We start from the raw sequence: 22,323 nt of genomic DNA, 5'->3' as shown, positions 1-22,323 counted from the left end.
ACTTCCAGTGCTAGATCACAAAGGTGGCGGACCTTCCACCTTGTTTGCACAAACAGTCTCTTTGGAAGCAAGAGTTGCCATCTAGTAAGTCCCAATGCCCTGAGGCTGCCGTTCTGCCAGGAAACCCAGACCACCAGCTCAACAGCCCCAACTAAAGTCCTAGCGTCAACAACCAGACATTTGAATAAACGATGCCACCAGGTGATTTCAGCCCCAGCTGTCAGTCATGCCCAACCCAAGACATGAAGCAAGGACAAGCATCCTCACTGGGCTGTATCTGAATTCCTGACCCACCAAATCTATGAGCATAATGAAATGGTCGCTTTCAGCTACTACATTTTGGGGTAATTTATTACACAACAATTTGAACATACTCTTTTTTTTTTTTTTTTTTTCAGACAGAGCAAGAGGGAGAGAGGAAGGAAGAGAGAGAGAGAAACATTGATGTGAGAGAGACACATCGAGTGGTCGCCACCCACACAATCCCAACTGGGGCCGGGGACAAGCTGCAACCGAGGTACATGCCCTTAGTGGGAACCGAACCCGGGACTCTCTGGTCTGCAGGCTGACGCTCTAACCGCTGAGCAAAACCAGCCAGGGCGAATATTCTCTTTATGGATCGGATTGTGTCCAAAAAATATGTTGGTATCCTAACCTCAGAAAGTACCTCGGAATGTCACCTTATTTGGAGATAGAGTCTTTAAGAGGTAATTAAGCTAAAATGAGGTCATTAGGGTGGGCTGTAATTCAATATGACTAGAGTCCCTATTTTTTTAAAAAGAGAAACTTGACCCTGGCCAGTGTGGCTCCGTTAGTTGCAGCATTGCCCCATGCACTGGAAGGTTGTGGGTTCAATCCCCAGTAAGGGTACGTGTGAGAGGCAACTGATCAAGGTTTCCCTCTCACATTGATGTTTCTTTCTCTCTCTCTCCCTTCCTTTTTTTAAAAAAAATCAATGAAAATAAAAGTTTAAAAAGGGAAATTTGGACACAGACACAGAGAGGGACAACTGCATGGGAAGAGGAAGGTAGAATCAGGTGATATGTCTGCACACCAAGGACCACCAGAGATTGCCAGCAGACCACCAGAGGCTAGGAGAGGGGCTGGAACAGATTTCCCTCTCCGCCCTCCAAAGGAACCAGCCCTGCCCACACCTTGATCTCGGCTCTCTCCTCCAGAATTGAGACGATACGTTCTTGGTAAGCCCCCCAGTTGGTGGTACTTCGTTATAGCAGCCCTAGCAAACTAATACAACCACCCAAAGAGCTGAAGAGGCCATTGGAAACGAAGATTAGAGGGGGTCAAAGCTACAAATCTTGCCCTGGCCAGTTTGGCTCAGCAGTTAGAGTGTTGGCCCGCGGTCCCGAGAGACCCGAGTTCGGTTCCTGCTAAGGGCATGTACCTCGGTTGCAGTTTGTCCCCGGCCCTGGTTGGGTCGTGCGGGTGGCAGCCACTCGATGTGTCCCTTTCATGTCGATGTTTCTCTCTCTCTCTCTCTCTCTCTCTTCCTCTCTCTTCCTCCCACTCTATCTGAACAAAAAATGAAAAATGTCCTCGAGTGAGGATAAAAAAAACAAACTACAAATCTGAGGAGATCTTTGAAATCATGAGGAATCACCCATCACCACCAAAGAGGAAGGTCAGGACTAAGGCAGGCTCTTAGGAAGAAAGGGGTAGCTGGTGGACAGAGAGAAGTTCCAGGTAGGACCAGGTTAGAGGCAGGAGGCAGACAGAGGGAGGAAAATGTTGATTAGCAATGCCAAATCTGCAGGGGTATGAAGGGGCTAGGGCTGGGAAGAGGCCATTGACTGGGTGACGAGCACCCGCAGAGTCGGGAGGACAGAGGGTTAGGAAAAGGTGGGTGATGAGGAAGAAAGATGCAGCCTTTTAAAAGTGGGTGAAAGAGCAGGACAGCATTGTTGCTGCAGAGGGCAGTGCCACTCTGATTGGAACCCTAACCAAGAGTGTTTGGGCACCACTGAAAACCGAGCGGGAAACACAGTTAGAGAGAGTGGGCAGATACGGAGCGAGAGAGCTGAGCAAACACCTAGAAGAGGCTGCTCGTATGATAACTATAGAAACAGATCCATTTTTACGTGGGAAAACTTTCTTCCTTGTCAAAGTACTTGCAGGCTTTAAATTTTCTTCTTATTTCCACCCTCCGGATGTATAACAAGACCAACCATAAAAGCTATCTTGGAGTAAAATAAACATATTATTTCACGTAAATACACCACACTCGTCTTCTCCTGAGCCCCTGCAGATTTAGGATTTCATATTCGCCCGTCCCAGAGGGTCCCACGTGCATGGCCAGCGGCTCTTCTCACTTTGTTTGTGGCCAGAGAGGCCCCTCTCTTTTTATTAGCTGTTAAAAGTAGTAGTAAAGCAGTACGTGTTTGTGATTTCTAAAGTTTTAGTGGTCAAAACATGTAAAGGAAAACAATGAAATCCCCTGCAGACCTACCCAGGACCCACAGATTGTCCCCCTCTCAGGAAACCCACTATTGACAGTTCATTGTGTGGTTTCCCCAAAATATTGTAGGCAGGCACAAGTATGATGTGCCTCTTCATTCTCAGCACCCCCAAGGGCCGAGGGTACAATGGCTGTCCCCAAGTCCACTTGGGCACTGACCTCACGCAGCTTGGCCGACAAGGGCAGGGACATGGCTTCATCTCTCTCATGTAAAACAAGCAAAAGTAAAGTCTAAGCACCGTGATGCGTGCTGCTCTGCTCCTGGCCTCTTCCTAAGAAACAGTATGTCTTGGAGTCCTCTACATTTTTTTCATGGCTAACAGTTCATTTACATGGATGCCCATAATGTCCTTAATCGACCCCTGCTGGTTGTTTCCAGTGTTTTTTCTGTTACAGACGATGCTGTAGTGAGTAGCCCTTTAAAATATACCCTTGTTCGCCTGCCAGTGTGGCTCAGTGGGACCCAGGCACCAAGAGGTCACTGGTTTGATTCCCGGTCAGGGCACATGCTCAGGTTGTGGGCCAAATCCCCAGTGGGGGGCATGCAGGAGGCGGCCAATCGATGTTCTCTCTCATCGATGTTTCTATCTCTCTCTCCCTCTTTCTTCCTCTCTCTCTAAAGTCAATAAAGAAAAAAATTTTTAAATAAATAAATATACCCTTATTCATGTTTATATTTACCTGTAGAATCAATTCCCAGAAGTAAAATCCCTGGGTCAAAGCTCATGAGTATCTCAGCAGTGGACAACTGTCACTCTTATATGACTTTCTACACCTGAAGTACTTTTCATGTTCTGGGGAAATAAAAATCTTGGGGGAGACAGAGCCTGCCTCCCTTTACAGAAGACAAGATACTACCCTTTCCTGCTCCCAGCATGTGGTCAGAATCTGGTGAATAGGCAGGGTCAGCAAGGGGAAATCTGAGCAGGGACAAGGCCACAGGTCACATGATCAGGCTGGGAGGGCTCAGCAAGTGCCAGCTGCAAGGGGGCTGGCAGGTGAGTAGGCAGACTGGCAGAAATCTCCCAGACTGGGGAGGGGGCTTCAAAAGAACAGAGAAGCTGAGCACGTGGGCATCTGGGCTTGGGGCCAAGGTAGCAGCCCTGGCATGGGATCCCTGGCACGTGACTTTAGAGACCCAGGGCTCAGGAGACAGAATTGCAAAAAGTCTACGATAGAGAGGGGACCAATATGTCCCGAGCTCTGGATATATGCCAGGCGTGGAATCTGCCAAGTAGACAATCATCATCCCTACTGGACAGGTGAGGAAACAGGCTGAGTGCAACGAGTTGCCAGCCTAGTGTCTGACTCCAAACCCCGTCACATCACACAGCCTCCAGGGCAGAGGCAGGCTGATTTGTTTGCTTTCCCTATTGCTCAGTGAAAGGAAGGTCTCTGGGGGTGGACTCATCACTCTTCCAGTGAGAATGATCTCCCCACACTCTGCTGTCCTCACTTTCAGAGCTGTCCCCTCAGGTCAAGGCACTTGGAAGGTCCTCCCTTTGCCATCTCTGTCTGCTGCAACAGACCTGAGGCATCCTTATTAAGGAAACATACAAGGGGTCGCTGTCATGTGCAGGGCATCGTGCCTGGCCTGCAGCGGGTAAGGCAGAGTTCCTGCCCTTCATAGTTCGGAGGAGGAGGAAGAAGTAAAGGTTTTCAGCTCGTTCGGATAAACACCAGTAAGCGCAACTGTACAATAAGTCTCTCCACTCCTTTTTCATGTCCACTGCCTCTGGTGGGGAGGTTGGAAGGTGACCCAACCTAGAAAAATGCCTGAGAATTATCTAAGTCTTGGGCTTGTGCAGAAACAGAAAGGAGCCTTGCTGGGGTGCTAAGGCACTTCTCCTAGGACTGAAGTCCTTACCAAGTCCCCAGAACACCCTGGAGTTGCACGTGGGAAGGAAGCGGCATTGGCCCTCATCAGAATTTCAAAGGTCTAGGAAATAAGAGAGAAATTTAGCCACAGGTTTTATGTGCAGCTGAAAGAGTCCTCAGTGATGGAATGGGAAGAGCTGCTGACAGACCACCTCAGTGCTCAGATGCCCTAGAGTCACTCAACTTCAGGGACTTGGTGACCAACAGGAAGCTGGGTTGGATGTGGCCCCTCCAGAGAACACTTCTCTCTCCTCCAAATTAAAAGACTAGAAACACAATAATGTGATGGCAAAGTCTATTTGCACAGTTTATTTTAAAAGAAACAGCTGTAAGGTAGAAGTGCAGATGTTTTCTTTATTGTAAAGATAGCAGTTACAAAAGAGAATAAATATGACATTAGGAAGTATTTATTAAAAATACAACAAACCCCTGGTATTTGTGCGCAGTCCTAAGAACTTGCAACGTATAAAAATGTGTGCTGGAGGTAAGAACAGTTTCACCACCTTGGAGCAGATGTTGAAAACATTCTACATGATGAGGATGGACGTGACCTTTAGGATTTAAAAGGTTCTAGATTTTTCATTTGGGAATGTCAGGGGTCTACTGTAGTATAATTTGCATAGAGTCAGTTAACAGGAATTCCCCTACTCATTAATAGTACTTCTAATTATTCTTGTATTGTAACATTTAAGTAGCACAGTATTTGAGAGCAGGATGAAGGCTGAAAATGGGGAGACATGAATGAAGGGGGGATGAGGAGGAGGGATCTGGGGGGAATGCTGGGGGACAGGAGAAAGGTGATGGGCAGGCACAGAACTTATCTTTCCACTATTTTGTGTCATCTGGGCAGCATGCCACACCCCGTTGGAGAGGGGACAGGCAGGGGTCCAGCCTGGCCTGCCTTAAACCTCACAGCCATGAAAGGAGGGCACGGGTGCAAAGGCAACTGGCAGACGCAGGCTAAGAATGAGAACAGGGTAGCTGATGGGAAACACAGGGGAGGAGAGAGGTGCAGAGAATTACCCAAGAAAATGGGCAACATGAACACCATAGCCTCCCAGGACTACCTCCTCTGAGGACCACCAAAGAAAGAAGGATCTGTACAACTGATTTCCATTCTTTGATGTGGAAGGGACAAGGAACAGGTGCGGGTGGGCGGGACAGGGAGGCAAGGGAACAGTTGGTCTATCTCACGTGGGGGTGGGAGCGCCCCCTGCTGCCCCTCTGGGGCTAGGAATTTGCTTGACAGTGGGTTGTGGAAGCTGGCTGGGGTGAGGGGTCATTTGGGGTGAGGAAGCCCGCCCAACTCTCTCCTGGCACAGCTGTGGACAGAGGTCGTGGTTGCCCGACTATGTGCTAAAAGCGGCCTTGAGCTCCCGGAAGGCTGCCTGGCGGATTCTCCTCTTCTCCTCCTCCCGCTTCCGCTCCTCTTGCTCGGCTTTCAGCTCCGCTTCAAACCTGCTGGCAGAGGACAAGGCCAGGACCTGCAGAGAACAGCAGACGGACCAACAGAGTGAGAGGGGAAGAAGAGAAACCTGGAGATGGAGCACCCACCAAACAGAACTTGGCCGCCTAGGACCATGTGACATGAGAACTCAGGCGGCCCGGGGCAGGCCCCTTAGCAAATACCCCGCCTGAGTTCTGCCCGGGTGTGCCTGGTGGCAGCCAGGATGCAATCACCTGCTGTCCTGGGTCAGTCTTCCCTTCTCTTCTTTGTCAGCTACTGCTTAGCATCCCCACCTGTTACCCAGGAAATAACCTCCCCGCTGGGATTTTGATTAGGATTGCCTCAATCTCCAGCGGCAAAGGGATTTCTTTACAATATATGCTTTCCCTGAATGTTTCCATTTTTAGTCAATGCGGTTTTTTATGTTACGCACTAAAATGTTTAGATCATTCTAAACTTTCTTTCATATATTACATGTTTTTTGTTGGTATTTGTGAATGAGATTTGGTGCGATTTTTAATTTTTTTTTTTTTTTTTTTTTTATCCTCACCCGAGGACATTTTTCCATTTTTTGTACAGATAGAGTGGGAGGGAGAGAGAGGAAGAGAGAGAGAGAGGGAAACATCGATGTGAAACGGACACATCGAGTGGCTGCCACCCGCACGACCAACCAGGGCCGGGGACAAACTGCAACCGAGGTACGTGCCCTTAGCGGGAACCGAACCCGGGTCTCTCCGGACCGCAGGCGGACGCTCTAACCGCTGAGCCAAACCGGCCAGGGCTGATTTTTAATTTTTTTTAAGCTTATTTTTAACTGATTCTTAAAAAATCCTCACCAGAGGATATTTTTCCATTTATTCTCAGACAGAGTGAGTGGGAGGGAGGGAGGGAGAAAGAAATAGGGGGAGGGGGAAAGAGAGAAAGCAAGAGAGAGAGAGAAACATCGATGCGAGAGAGACACATCCAATGTTTGCAACCTGGACCAGAGACTGAACCACAACCAAGGTACATGCCCTTGACCAGAATCAAACCAGTGACTCTTTGGTCCACTCTAACCACTGAGCCAGACCGGCCAGGGCTTAACTGCTTGTTTTGGAGAGAGAGGAAGGGAGAGGGAGAGGGAGAGAGAGAAACAGCCATGAGCTGTCTCATGCACAACCCCCACCAGGGATTGAACCCACAAAGGGGAATGAACCAGCAAACCCTCGGTACAAGGAACGAGGCCCAACCACCACCGGTCAGCACTGGTGCCATTTTTAAAAAACCAAACTTATCCTCAACAATACCATATTGGATAAATTCATCTTAAAATCCACTATTCTAGAACTAATTATTTTCTCTCTGGGTCTCATCCATTTGTGGGCATGTGCATTATTTAATACAGACTGCTAAATTGCTCTCCCACTTCCACCCCACCAGCACGGCACACAGGTTCTCACTTCCCCACAGCCTTGCCAGTGCTTATAATTAATCTTTTCCCTACTTGCCAATCTGATAGGCAAAAGAATTGGCACACTTCACTTCCTCTTTGGTGAATTACCCATTTGTATCCTTTGCTCATTTTTCTATTTAGCCGTTTTGTTTTCTCTTTTACTTTACATAATTTAGGTATTAATCCTTTGTTAATATCTTTCAGTTACTTTCTCCCAGTTTTTCATTTGTCTTTTAACTTCAAGGTAGCTTAAGCCATACAAATATTCTTAAATTTTGATGCAATCCATTTTTTTCAGTCATTTTCTTTCTGGCTTTTGTATTTTATGTCATGTTTAAGAAGGTTCTAAACTCATTTTCCTGTATTTTCTTCTAACACATTTATGGTTTCATTTTCACATTCAGCTCTTGAAGTCATCTGCAACTTATTTTAGTGAGAAAATAAAATAATTAATGAGAACTTGACTTCATTGTCCTAAGTGGATAGCCAATTGTCTTAAAAATGTTACTGAATAGCCCATTATTTTCCCACCAATTTGAAAATGATTCTTTTCATATACTAAATGAAGGATACCTGTTTTTATTATTATCTGTCCTGTTCTACTAACTGGTTTACTTCTTCCTATACCCGTATTACATTATTTAATATTACTGCTTTATAGAATGTCTTTATATTTATAAGAAAAATAAATATTCTTTCATCAAGTTGAAGAAGAATACTGTTTTATTTTAAAATGTGTTACGAATGTTAAACTTCACCAAATGTCTTTGAGATGTCTAACTGAAATGATCACATTTTTCTTATTTGATCTACCTATGGTATCCATATTTTAAGTTATCCTCGCAGTCTTAACAAACATTTCAAATGTTTTAAATTCACTCCATTTCTTAATATTTTAAGATTCTTACAACTATATTTATTAGATTGACATGAAATTTTTTTCTGATGTGTTATTTTTGTTTGTTTTTTGTTAATCCTCACCCAAGGATATTTTTTCGTTGATTTTTAGATAGAGTGGGAGGGAGGGAGAGAGAGAGAAATGTCCATGAGAGAGACACACATCGATTGGTTGCCTCCCGCGTGACCCTGACCGGGGCTGGGATCAATCTTGTAATGCAAGTACGTGCCATTGATCGGAATTGAACCTTCAACCCTTCTATCCATGGACCAATGCTCTAACTGCTGAGCCAAACCGGCCAGAGCTGACGTGTTATTTTTATTTCATTTTGTTATCAAAACCACATGGCTTCAGAGAATGAATGCGATATATAATCGTTTTCAGTGCATTTGAATTATATTTATGACATTGAAAAACATTTATAACATTGAAGAATTTATCCCTACATTCCTCAACACTTTACTGTTTTTTTGGGGGGGGGGGTGCTGGGCAGAGTAAACTCTCTAAATGTCTTTATAATTCATCACATTTTTCAAAAAGCATTCTCTTCATTAAGTTTCTTAATCTCATTATTTTACCTAGCCTGTTCCTGTCTCCATCATCTCTCCGTTTCTCTTGCTTCTCTGTCACTACCTGCTTCCACGTTGGGGTGTCTCTCTAGCCTCGTCTCTGGCCCACTTCTCGCTGGAGCTGAGACTGCCCGTGTCCCACAACGCTACTTAGTCCATTCTGATTTTCATTCCGGTACATTCTTTGCAGCCCAATGCCGATTCTCACAACTCGGTGACAAATTATGGTATCTTTTTTCTAAATTCTCTCTACACTTCACAGGGTTCTGTTTCTGAAGACAGATGCCTCTGAAAATATTACCAGGAAGTGTGAAGTTTTTGCTTTTTCTGAATCAGAAGCCCTAGAGGGTGGGAAGTTATATTTCCCAAATGTCCCAGGTATTCCTCAGGCACTCGGGCCCCTGCCCTGGCCTCACAGCCTCTCCCCTCCTCCAGCCCCCAGGCTCTCACCCGGACCCCCTACGTTAGAACCGGAGACCAGACCTCAGCTGCTCTCCCCATCTGGCTGAAATTCTGCACGCCAGGTGCACGTCTCCAGCCCTCGCACCTCTCCTCCTGCCTGCTCTTTCTGGATTCTGGCATGAAGTCCCAACTACTATTTCCCCAGCCCCCCAAGTGTCAGTGGTTCTAGAGCCCACATCTAGGGTGTGTTGGGCCCACCTGGGTTTACTTTCCGACCTGACAGAGACACCTGGCCAATCTTTGCAGTGACACCTGTCACAGTACCTTTAATTCCCAGGCCCTGTGTTTCTGCCCTGACACATTTACCACCCTCTGCCCACCCGCCAGACCCCACGCTTGGATGGAGGATTTTGTCTGTTCCTGCTTGCAGGCTGAGAACACATTTTCCCTTTAGAAGTCTCACAAGGACGGTGTCTGGATCCACTGGGAGGTGAACGTTTCCCGTTTGGGCTGGGCCCCTGACAGGGCTCAGCCCCCTCCCCCCACACCTCTTTCTCCACAAATGGCTGTGGCCCCCATGCACCCCGCCTCTCTCAGCAGCCCACCTCCCTTATTTAGAAAACAGACAGAAACGTAGTCCTTCCCTCTGCACTCCTTCCCACCTTTTATCTTCCCCTCTTTCCCTGTGCTGGGGGGGCAGGGGTGTGGGGCCCTGGGCAGTTCTCTCAGCATCTCCAGGCCCAGAGGCGTGCTGGAGCTGGCTGGTACCAGTCTGCAAGCCAGCTGCTTGATCTGCAGGGATTTTAGGAGCTGGTTGTTAATTATAGCCATTATTAAAAATCAAATCAGCCTGGCCAGTGTGGCTCGGTGGACTGAACGTCATCCCATGGACCGAGACGTCCCGGTTCGATTCCCAGTCAGGGCACATGCCTGGGTTTCCGGCTTGATCCCCAGTAGGGGGCGCGCAGGAGGCAGCTGATCGATGTTTCTCTCTCCCTTCCTCTCTCTCTAAAAATATCAAGAAAAATATATGTAAAAAGTTAATCATATGAATTTAAAATTTAATAAATTACATTAAAAGCAAAAGTAACAAATACTAAAAAAGTCAATTCTTGCTCATTTTACATTTTACTATGATCTGCGCCCTCGAGGGTATCGACAGGTGGAAACTGGACAGCGCTGTGCTATCGTGAATGCCCCGCCCCCCCCCCCCCCCCCCACACACACACAGCAGCATCCCATTGGCAGCTGGAAAGCGACTCGGGACTATTCACAAGAGGGAAACCAACCAATGCCATGAATTAGGGCTTGGCTGGTTGTGTCACTGACTGTCGAGACAGTCTTTTCTTTAAAAAGTGAAGGGAAAATGTTAAAAATGGCGATTACATTTTTAAAATGTGTAGTGTCTGAAGCCTTTACATCATGGATAGCTCCAAAACAAATTTGAGAGCATGTACTTTTTTTTTATCCTCACCTGAGGACATTTTTTTTTTTTTTTTGCATTTATCTTCAGATAGAGCAGGAGGGAGAGAGAGAGGAAGGGAGAGAGAAACATCGATGTGAGAGAGACATATTGAGTGGTCGCCACCCACACAACCCCAACCGGGGCTGAGGACAAACCACAAACTAGGTATGTGCCCTTAGTGGGAACCGAACCTGGGACTCTCTGGTCCATGAGCCGATGGAGAGCATGTTCTTCCAATGTTTGAAAACTATTATCAAATTCACCCATCACTGAGGAATGAATGAAGTTCTGAGATGTGTCCTTTCCCTTGATTCTTATAAATCAACTTTTTTTTTAATCCTCACCCAAGGATATTTTTTCATTTGTCTTCAGATAGAGTGGGAGGGAAGGAGAAGGGAGGGAGGGAGGGAGGGGGGGGGAGAGAGAGAGAGAGAGAGTGAGAGAGAGAGAGAGAGAGAGACATCGACTGGTTGCCTCCCGCACGACCCTGACCAGGGCTGGGGATGAACCAAAACCAAGGTATGTACCCTTGATGGGAACCAAACCCACGACTTTTTGGTCTGAGGGCTGAAGCTCTAACTACTGAGCCAAACCGGCCAGGGCTCTTATAAATCAACTTAAACAAAATATCAGCCCTGGCCGGTTTAGCTCAGTGGCTAAAGCGTCGGCCTGCAGACCAGAAAGGACCAGTTTCGGTTCCCTCAAAGGGCACGGACCTCGGATGAAGTTTGTCCCCAGTCCCTGCTGGGGTCATGTGGGTGGCAACCACTTGGTGTCTCTCTCACATAGATGTTTCTCTCTCTCTCTTCCTCCCTCTCCCCCTCCTGCTCTATCTGAAGATAAATGCAAAAAAAAAAAAAAAAAAAAATGTCCTTAGGTGAGAATTAAAAAACAAAAATTTTAAAAAAATCAACCAGCACTCATGTTGGAACTACGTTGCTTTGTTGGTTGTCACCATACAAGAGTCTAGCAAAAGTCAAGGAGCCCTTCTTGGAGAATCAACAGGCTATGTGAAGGTGACGATGAAAGCAGTGTATATTTTATTATTTGCAAGTTGTATGCTACATATTCTTTATATCAGTACATTTCATCATGTAATAAACTTAGGCATTAGTTCAGAGAGCCAGTTGCTAAACATTTACACAAGCCACTGACTAAGCCTCAGTCTCCTCCTCTGCAAGGTGGGACACCACCACGTACCTCTGGAGCGCTCAGCAGAGGGCCTCACCCGTCATCAACACCCCCATGTTTGTTACTTGCCCCTCCTGCCCACCATTCCCAGCCAGGTCAGAGGGGTTAGGGACCCTTGCGATTCCTTCACTCGGGGTCCTTCTTCTCCACTGTAAAAGTCCACCTCTTCTCTGGATTCTGTGACTACCAAGTCCTCATCCCATCCATCACCCCACCTGGTCTTCCTGTTTCCTTCTCCCCGGACCACTTCCCTGGGACCTAAACGCATGCCAGCATCTATTATGTCTAGGCTAAAAAACACCCACCCAAGTTCTTCCCTGATCCCAAGCTGCCGTCCCCACTTGGTCCAGGACTCCCCTGCCAACCTCCAGAGAGGAATCAGCCCTCAGGGCCCCTCCTCCCCGGTTCCCACTCACCTCACCCTATTGCAATCTGCCCTCTCCAGTCAACCTGATCTCTCAGAAATCTCCATAGACCCACTTGCTAGACCTGAGCCCTCTGCTCTGGCCTCATCTGGTGTAATGTCTTCTTAAAATTGTTCCCGTGCTCCAAAAGAGCATTTTCCCCAGGGTTTCCTCGTACCTCTGATTACTTCCTTCCTCACAGTCCGGTCACCATTATGCCGTAGCATTTGGTCAATCCCCCCAGTTCATGGTTTCCACCTTGTCTCTTGTGACAAGAGCTCCTGTGACCTGTGTGCTTGGGTGTTCGTGAAGCATCCAATCCATTTCCCCCCTCTTTTCTTCCTATGAGACTTCCCCCATGGTCCAGGCTCCAGGAGAGAGAGCCCCGTCAGGGTCATGACAGTGTAGCCCCTGCCAGTTGGTTTAGCAATGGACATGGGTGGAAGAGATTATTCCATGACCCTCAGCATCTTCCCTACTAGCAGAATTACAGCTGCGCACACAGAACGCCAGGAAAAAAGGCATTTTGTAGCCTCCCATGCAGCCAGGTGTGGCCAACTTCTATCCAACAAGATGAGAACAGAAACTATTTGCAACCAACATGCCCTTCAAATGAAGGGGCATGCCTCCCCTTAGCCATAAGTCACCTTAGACTTAACTCTAAAACCCAATTTATAACTTTTCCTCCTTAAATTATTCCCATGGCAGGATGGAGGTCCTGTCTTGATGGGAAAAAAATATCACCAACCCCTCTCCACACAGCTCTGCACGCCTTGTGGTGTTTTCTGTCCTACCTGCAATCAAGTGGTCATCAATACTGAGCGTTCTGGGGATTTGGAGATCCATCCCACCTCCTCCCCAGTCCCACCGTCACTACTGTCACTGGACCTACAATTCCCCAGAATCTGTGGGAGCTTCCCAAGTCCAGCCTCTCCCCCGGCAAGTCGGCCCTCAGAGTGCCCACCACAGATCACGTCAGGGTCCCGCTCAGACTTCTCTAAGACGCCCGCGATTGCCCTACGCTTTCCAAGCCTGGCTCTACACTGAAATACCTGCAGAGCTCATTCAAGTCCACGTTTCCTGGGAAAATCCCAGGTAGGTCTGGGTGGGGCCTGGGAAGCTGGCCTGCAGAGAGTTCTGGTGGTCAGCAGGCTGGGGAAGGCCCGACCTCCAGCGGAGCCCAGAACTGCCTGTCCAGTGTGCCCAGTGCGGACAAGGGCCAGCCTCCAGACCACTCCTTACCCTCCACGCCTTGGAGCCTCCGCTCCGGCCGTTCCCACGGCAGGAACGCCTTCCCTTCCTTGATTACAAGGTGAGTCTCCATTCATCTCTGAACATCTGTCGAAAACGTCAGCTCCTTTATGGCCCTCTCCCAAATTCAAGGGGTGATTCCCCCCATTTGTCATTCATGCAAATGTTTATTGAGGGCCATTATATGCCAGGCACTGTAATTACAAAGATAACACGCCTACTCTGCCTTTGATTCTGGGTGGGGAGGCAGACGTATAAACATAACAAGTTCAAAAAATTTTATTGTTATTCTTTTCATCTTTTCTCCTGGTTATAAAAATAATGTACCCAAATTATAAAACATTACAAATATATATATATATTTAAAAAGTCCCTCAGACACAGGTATTGCTGATACTTTGATATATAATTATCCAGGGTATATTTAATATTTACAAAATGGGGTTTCAAACAAACTGTTTTGCCTCATTCATTTTGGACATCTGTCCACACACACGCGTGGCTGCAGGGTGTGCAGATGTGTGGGTGGGACAGATGGATCGAGTCCCTGGTAATGGAAGCTTCCGTCGTTCCCAGTTTCTCTCTATTGTCAAGAGCGCTGTAGAAAGAGCTTGGCTTATATTTCTTTTTTTTTTAAATAATTTTTTTCTTTATTGATTTTAGAGACAGAGGAAGGGAGAGGGACAGATAGAAACACCGATGAGAGAACATCAATTGGCCGCCTCCTGCATGCCCCCCCCCCACTGGGGATCGGGCCCACAACCTGGGCATGTGCCCTGACCGAGAATCAAACTGGTGACCTCTTGGTGCATGGGTGGATGCTCAACCACTGAGCCATACCAGCTGACAGCCTGGCCTATATTTCTATACGCATTTGCACGTGTCTCTGAAGGCCAAGGCTAAAATCCAAGCTGCAGGTGAAGGATGTGAGATGTTAACAGCCCCAAAACGCTCTCCAGAAAGCTGGGTCAGTTCATGCACTTGCCCGGAGTGTCCAAGAATGAACAGATAAATTATAACACCACTTCCACTCAGAACGGAGGCAGCAGAAGGGGACAGACGCTCTCGGCCAGGAGAGTCAGGGAACGCAGCCAACAGGAGGCAGCTCGTTAACACGGGTCTCAAAGAACAAGGAGAGTTTTCTAGGAAGAGGCATTTGGACGGGACCATCCAGGCGGAGGAAACAACAGGTACCGAGACAGTCGTGACAAGCGGGGCAGTATCTGAAGAAATGTGCATGGGGCGGACGAGGCTGGGGAGGGGCCAGAACTGGATCACGAGAACTCTGAATGCTGGTAAGACGTTCCCAGAGACTTCACACAGACTTTGACAAAAGCACTTGGCTAAGCTCCGGGCTCCTCCTCTCTTCCACCACCTACCCCAGCTCCAAGTTTAAAGATATATATTATTAAAAATGTAAAATAAGCCCGGCTGGTGTGGCTCAGTGGTTGAGAGTTGACCCATGCACCTAGAGGTCGCTGGTTCTATTCCCAGTCAGGGCACATGCCCAGGTTGTGGGCCCGGTCCCCAGTGGGGGGCGTGCAGGAGGTGGCCAATCAATGCTCTCTGTCATCTCTCTCTCTCTCTCTCTCGGTAAAAATCAATAAAGAAAAAAAAAAATTTTGTTCCATGTAAGTTAAACCCGGCTAGAGTGGCTCAGTGGTGGAGTGCACCGCAAGGTTGCTGGTTCGAGCCCCAGTGGGGGCACGTATGGAAGGCAACCGATCAATGTTTCTCTCTCACATAGATGTTTCTCTCTCTCTCCCTTCCTCACTCTAAGCATGTCCTCGGGTGAGGATTAAAAACAATAAATAAACAAATAAAACCCTGCCTCTTTTAATATGACACAATTATTTTTTAAAAAATAAAAAAAATCCAGTGTCCTGCTAAGATGGGTCTCAGTCATAGAGCCCTGCCCAAGACAACACGAGAGATGTGCTGTGTTAACTCAGTCAATGAATGGGAGGACCCATCCCACCGGAATCAGCCCTGCCTCTCTCCTCCCCGTCTACCAAGGCGGACAGTCTGCTTTCCTCACTAGACTGAGTGTGAGCCCTGTGGAGGGCAAACGTTCTGTCTACCACGCCCTCCTGTCCCCTTAGCTTAATGTGGTGCCTGGCATTGCTGGGAGGAACTGGGTCGAATCAACGCTACATCATGAAGGAAGGGCCAAACCGCTTTCAAGGCTGGACACACAACACTGGTGCTGACGGTGCAATGAGTGGCCAGCCTGCGCTGACACCGTCAGGAGACGGCGGTAGGAATTCAGGCAGAGTCCACCAGGAGTCAGTCCACGTGTTGGCACAGAGACGGGCTGTTTCTCCAAGCGGCATCACAGAGAGGTGAGAAGAGAGGTGTGCTTAGGGCCCGAGCAGGCTGGGATGTGTCAGCAAGGACTGTTTCTGGGCAGACTAGTGGAATACGTCAAAACCACCTAAGAGGCTGGCTCCCACCTGGAGTGGTAGGGAGTCCCAACAGCTCATGTCACATACGGAGTACTCACGACGAGCCACATACTTAACACTTTGTGTATGTGTGAACTCATGTAATCCTCACGGCAACCTCATCATCATCCCCACTGTACAGATGAGGAAACTGAGGCACGCACAGGTACAGGAGGAGGCAGAATCTGACGCCAGGCAGCCTCCTTCCCACTGCACTCCACTGCGGTGGTGGCCCGAGCACTTGGAGGGCTCTCCTGATCTCTTTCCACAGGTGTGCTCCGCAGAGCTGAAGCGAAGCGCCCGGCAAGGGTGGGCTCCCTACAAACGTTCAACGGCTGGATGAACGTGTGAATGAATGGAGGCACCGGCAGAGATCCAAGACCGTGCAAGACAGACTCCTTTCCAACTCCCAGCCATTGTCAACGGAGCAAATTTGGGGGAAGTCACCGAGGCTTCATCCTCTGGCCCTATTTTTATTCACTGGTTTACACATAAGTGTGTACGATACAAACATGGACGTGGCTGTCCAAGTAACTCAAATGTGGTCAGGGCTGGGGAGGAATTCTTTAGGCAGGTCTGCATCAAGAGTCGATCTGGGAGTGTTGTATCAGCAAACCTGCTGGCATCTGAAACCAGGCTCTAATGCATTTACATCCGGTCGTTTTCCTGTTTTGTTTTGAATTTGCAGATTGCACAGACACACACTCTCATTTCCTGCGATCACGCATGATCTATCTTAAGCTTGACCTGAGGGAGTTCAGGAGATGGGCACCAACTGGGGTCCTGTCTGGTGGGCGGAGGAGGGGCGATGGCCCAGCACAGGAAGAAGCCACCTACCTTGGCTTCAAAGAAATCCTTGGCACCTTTGACGCCCTCCAGGGCAACATCGATCTCAGACAGCTTTGCCAGGGCCATCAGCCCACTTTCCTCCTGCAGTTCCCCGGCCGCAGCCTTGTGGAATATGAGCAGGAACTGTGGGGAAAGCGACATCGCTGAGACATTGACCACCACCTCCTTGGCCCACCACCACCACCACCACCACCACCACCACCATCATCATTACTTTAATCATCATCATCATTATTTTAATCCCCACCCCAGGATGTTTTTCTTAATTGATTTTTAAAGAGAAAGGGAAGGAGAGAGAGAGAGAAAAGAAAAGAAAAAAACAAGCATAGATATGAGAGAGCAACATCAATCGACTGCCTCCCTACGTATGTATTCTGACCAGGAATCAAACCCACAACCCTTCGGTGCTCTGGGGACGATGCTCCGACCAACCGAGCCACTGGCCAGGGCCACAGAGCGCTATTGGCAAGCCCACATAGAGGGTGGAGATGTGCGTGAGTGCCCATCAGTTTCTCCCTTATCACACAGTCAACAAAGAAAACGTGGCCATTTTTAAAAAGGATTTAGGGCCATGGGTGCTCTGATATCTAGTTTATGAGAGTGTAAACTTTGATTCAAATTTTTTGAAGGGCACTTTGGAATATTTACCAACAATGAAATGCTTTCACCCTGCCAATCATCGATTGCACTGCGGGAATCTAGTCTCCAAAAAGTTTACACCAACATTACAGGAGCATTAGCTATAAAAGCAAAACACTGGCAAAGCCAGGAAAGAAGTTTGACAGGCCTGTATAGACTATTTATTTTCTTTCTTTTTTTTTTTTTATCCTCATCCGAGGACATTTTTCCATTTTTTGTTCAGATAGAGTGGGAAGGAGAGAGAGGAAGAGAGAAAGAGAGAGAGAGACATTGACGTGAAAAGGACACATCGAGTGGCCGCCACCCGCACGACCAACCAGGGCCGGGGACATACCGCAACCAAGGTATGTGCCCTTAGAGGGAACCGAACCCAGGTCTCTCTGGACCGCAGGCCGATGCTCTAACCGCTGAGCCAAACCGGCCAGGGCTGTACAGACTATTTCTTAAATTAAATAATCCCATATTCCTGATGTTTTCATCATTCCTATTTTCCGATGTGTCCCATTTTCCATTAGATTGTTTACCTTTCTTAGTGTTTCCCAAAACATCTTTATAGATATGTTTCAGATACTTTGGCTCCGTCTTGCCCTTTCTGTTTATGTACTTTTTGACTTTCAAAAATTTTACATAAAAGTCTATCAACCCTTTTCTTTTTCTCACCAGTGTTATGCTTAGAAAAACCTTCCTCGCCACCAAGGTTATAGAAACAATCACCCATGTTGTTGTCTACTGCTTTTATAACTTTTTTTTAACATGTAAATATTTAATCTCTGAAATTTATTCTGCTCTATCGTGCGATGTTGATCATTAACCTTATTTTCCTCCAAATGGTTAGTTAGTAATCCCCACTTCATTTACTGAATAATCCATCTTCTCCTTCAGATTCAAAATGCGACCTGAACGAGTTAATCTTTAAAGCCAACATGTACTGGGGCCGCCATAGAATGCATTTAAAAATAAACAAACAGGCCAAGCTCCCCCCCCCCCCACCCCGCTTTCCGGCTTCCTGCCCCAAGTCAATTTGATGGCTTTTAACTTCTCTCCTTTCACTGTTATCCAAATTCTCTAATTCATGTTTCCTTTTGTGGAGAATATGAATTATGCATTCCACGTCACCTCAGAAAGAGGCTTCTCCAGGTTTTCAGGTGCTACTGGGAGGAAAAAAGCAGGGACATTTCAGGCGTTAGGGTTCTTTTGCATGACCATCGAAGGGCTTCTCCAGAGGACACAGCATTTCCTGAAGCACAGTGAGAGGTAAACACCTTCGACATGCTCTCCAGACTCCACCTGGGCTCTTTTTTTTTTTTATCCTCACCCAAGGACATTTTCTCCATTTTTTGTTCAGATAGAGCAGGAGGGAGAGAGAGGGAGAGAGAGAGAGAGAAACATCAACGTGAAGGGACACATCGAGTGGCTGCCACCCGCACGACCAACCAGGGCCGGGGACAAACTGCAACCGAGGTACATGCCCTTAGTGGGAACCGAACCCGGGTCTCTCTGTACCGCAGGCCGACGCTCCAACCGCTGAGCCAAACCGGCCAGGGCCCACCTGGGGTCTTATTGCCAAGGCTTCTAATCCCTAGAAGGATGTGTTTCATTAAGTCAAAGTTTCGACCTCCACCACCACCACCCCAAAAGTCTCGCTAATACAGCTTTCTCTGTAATTCTTGCTTCGGGGTCCTGACCCCACGTGAGCACTGCCGAAGGCAAAGCAAGGGCCGAAGCCGGATGCTCAGGGATGTGCAGCTGTGCAGGGCCGCGGCCGGCTGGGCAGCAGCCAGGTCCACCCACCTGCAGCTTCCTGCTCTCTCACTAGGGGCCGGCAAAGGCTCACTTTGCTGCAGGCTGTCGAGCCAGAACACGCTCGGGGCTTGGAAAATATTAACATCGTTATATTAAAGGTATAATGATATCGGCTCTATCACTGAATATAAAGACACTTCAGTGTTTCATTTTATACGTCTGAGAGCCAAGTTCAAGTACAGGATGGGACAAATGTAGGTTTACAGTTGTGAGTACATGAAACAGAGTTTATTCTTTTTTTTATTATACTTTATTTTTCTTTATTGATTTTAGAGAGAGAAGAGAGAGAAACATCAATGAGAGAGAACATCAATTGGCTGACTCCCACATACCCCTCACTGGGGATCGGGCCCACAACCTGGGCATGTGCCTGACCAGCAATCGAACTGGCGACCTTTTGGTGCATGGGTCAATGCTCAACCACTGAGCCACACTGGCCGGGCTATTATATTTTATTTTTATCGTTGACATTATTACAGATGTTCCCCTTCCTGCCTCCCCCTTTGCTCCACTCCACCCAGACCCCCCCTCCTCTGGCCCTCACCACTGTCGTCTGTGTCCATGAGCTATGCGTACATGTTCTTCGGCTACTCTCTCCACCTCCATTCATCCCATCCGCCCACCTCCCCTCTGACATCTGTCGGTCTGTACCATGTACCCATGACTCTGCTTCTATGTTGTTTGTCAGTTTATTTTGTTCTTTAGATTCCACATATGAGTGAGATCCTACAGTATTTGTCTTTCTCTGGCTGGCTTATTTCACTTAGCATAATAATCTCCAGGTCCGTCCATGCTGTCACAGAAGGTAACAGTTCCTTCCTTTTTACGGCCATGTAAATGTACCACAGCTTTTTTATCCACTCATCTACTGATGGGCACTTGAGCTGTTTCCATATTTTGGCTACTGTAAATAGGGCTGCCATGAACATAGGGGGGCATATGTCCTTTCTGATTGGTGTTTCAGGATTCTTAAGGTATATTCCCAGAGGGATTGCTGGGTCTAACGGCAGTTCCAGTTTTAATTTCTTGAGGAATCTCCACAGTTTTCCACAGTGGCTGCACGAGTCTGCATTCCCACCAGCAGTGCACGAGGGTTCCCTTGAACACGTGGAACACCACGAACCTGCGTGTCATCCTTGTGCAGGGGACCATGCTAGTCTCTGCATCCTTCCAACTCCAGTACCTGTGCTGCCAAAGCCAGCACCAGTTTGTTCTTGTAGTAACTGTTGTATTATTTTCTGTACGACAACAGGAAACCTACTTTTGCCCCATCCTGTATAAAAGAAGTGTATTCAACTATTTTTAAAAATAAATACATACAGCCCTGGCCGGTTTGGCTCAGCGGTTAGAGCGTTGGCCTGCAGTCCACAGGAACCCGGGTTCGGTTCCCGCTAAGGGCATGTACCTCGGTTGCAGTTTGTCCCCGGCCCTGGTTGGGTCGTGCAGGTGGCAGCCACTCGATGTGTCCCTTTCACATCGATGTTTCTCGCTCTCTCTCTTCCTCTCTCCCTCCCACTCTGTCTGAACAAAAAAAAAAAAGGAAAAATATCCTCGGGTGAGGATAAAAAAAAAAAAATTAAAATAAATAAATAAATACATACATACATACATATTGGCTATAAAAAGAAAAGAAAACGAGCCTGTTGACGGAGGTGAGGCCCCCAAGAGTAGAAGGGAGGGCAAGGGGGCGGTGGGGACGCCTGTGGTCAGGCTCTCGTGGAAGAGACTCGAGCAGCAGAGACTTCAGTGCTGCAAACACGAGCCCTGTGAGGCGGGCAGGGGGGAAGTATCCGTCCCTCAGTCCCTCAGTACCCTGCCTGTCTTTAAAGCATTTAATTAACCCCCCCCCCCGCCCCCCTGCTCTGTAAGGCAAACTCCAAAGCAGGTAGCCCCTCCGACGAGCCTCTCCTCTGGGCCCACGGAGGCAGCCCAGGAAAGACAGTGTACTGCCCCAGCCTAGCAACCCAGGTGACCTTGGGGAGGTCTCTCCCATCCCAAGGGGAGACGACAATGTTCCTTTGTGTTTACAGAATGGCTTAAAGTATCCTCATGAGTCTCTTCCCAGAGCAGAGCCTGGCCCAGCCTCCTGGGCCCGCTCAGCAGATGACCAATAGGAGCCCTGTCCTAAGTTAGGGGCCCCGCCCCAGCCAGGTGAAGAAGAAAAAAGTCCAGCTCCTCCTGAAAATGTTCAGCCTTCCATAAAGCATACCAGACATTCTCATTTAATTTTATTGCAATCAGCAACCCCTGAATGATAATTTCTCCAACTGCCCAGCCTTGTTTGCCTTCCTATTTATAGTCCACAAAGACTGGTATGTTGTGGAGAATTGGAAAGTGTCCTAGCTGTGACTATGAGCAAAGAGCGGGGGAGGGAAGGAGAAGCAGAAAACAAAGAAACAGAGAGAGAGAGAGAACTGACAAAGCTTAAAGCAATTTCAGATACAAGCTATCAAATGCTTCTGATAAATTTGGGAAAATGTAAACGTCATGGCTCTAGCTTGAGATGCAAACACGTGCCCGTATTAGTTAGCGTTCTTAGACTGCAAGTAACAGAAACAGCCTTGGCTTAAGCAAAAAGGAGGTAGCCATTGCCTAAAAGGATGTCTAAAAACACTCAAGGGCGCAGTGTGGCTCATGGTTGAGCATCGTCCCATGCACCTAAGAGGTCGCCCATTCCGGTCAGGGCACATGTCCAAGTTGCAGGCTCGATCCCCAGTAGGGGCCATGTAGGAGGCAGCCTATTGATGTTACCCTCTCATATCAATGTTCCTCTCTCCCTCCTTCTCTCTCTCAAATCAGTAATAAGAACATATTAAAGAAAACAAAAACACAAAACTCAAGGGGAGCCCTAGCCAGGTGGCTCAGCTGGTTGGAGTATCAGCCCATACACCAAAAGGTGGTAGGTTTGATTCCTGGTCAGGGTACATACATAGGTTGCAGGTTTGATTCCTGATAGGGACTCGTACAAGAGTCCCTATCAATGTTTCTCTCTCTCCCCCTTCCTCTCTCTCTAAAATCAATAAAATTTTGGTCCATCCTTACAACTTCTTCTACGTGTCTGGTCGCACACAAACCATAAATGCAAATAATCACATTTTACATACAGTTGAGTAATGTGCTTTGGTCCCTGCTTTTTACATTGTCAACAGTTGTTCTCTGGTCATGCAACACTGCGTTG

General features: G+C 47.7%; 1 protein-coding gene and 1 non-coding gene across 2 annotated transcripts in view; both read right to left on the bottom strand.

The window, feature by feature from the left end:
• Positions 1-5,166: 5,166 nt before the first annotated feature.
• The window catches only part of EFHD1 (EF-hand domain family member D1), a 44,258-nt gene continuing 27,101 nt past the window's right edge, over positions 5,167-22,323 (bottom strand). Inside the window, exons 3-4 of the mRNA XM_036254584.1 lie at positions 16,692-16,826; positions 5,167-5,835 (exon numbers count right to left, since the gene is read on the bottom strand). Coding sequence (XP_036110477.1) covers positions 5,701-5,835; positions 16,692-16,826 — 270 coding nt within the window. The 3' untranslated portion in view covers positions 5,167-5,700. The remainder of the gene's footprint in view (positions 5,836-16,691; positions 16,827-22,323) is intronic.
• Positions 20,247-20,349, bottom strand: LOC118625908. Its single transcript, XR_004958760.1, has one exon. It is a non-coding gene; the product is annotated as a U6 spliceosomal RNA (small nuclear RNA).

Source organism: Molossus molossus, unplaced genomic scaffold (assembly GCF_014108415.1).
Source record: "Molossus molossus isolate mMolMol1 unplaced genomic scaffold, mMolMol1.p scaffold_m16_p_11, whole genome shotgun sequence".
Classification (NCBI taxonomy): domain Eukaryota; kingdom Metazoa; phylum Chordata; class Mammalia; order Chiroptera; family Molossidae; genus Molossus; species Molossus molossus.
The sequence above is the reverse complement of the archived record's forward strand: the minus strand, read 5'-3'. Positions and strand labels throughout refer to the sequence as shown.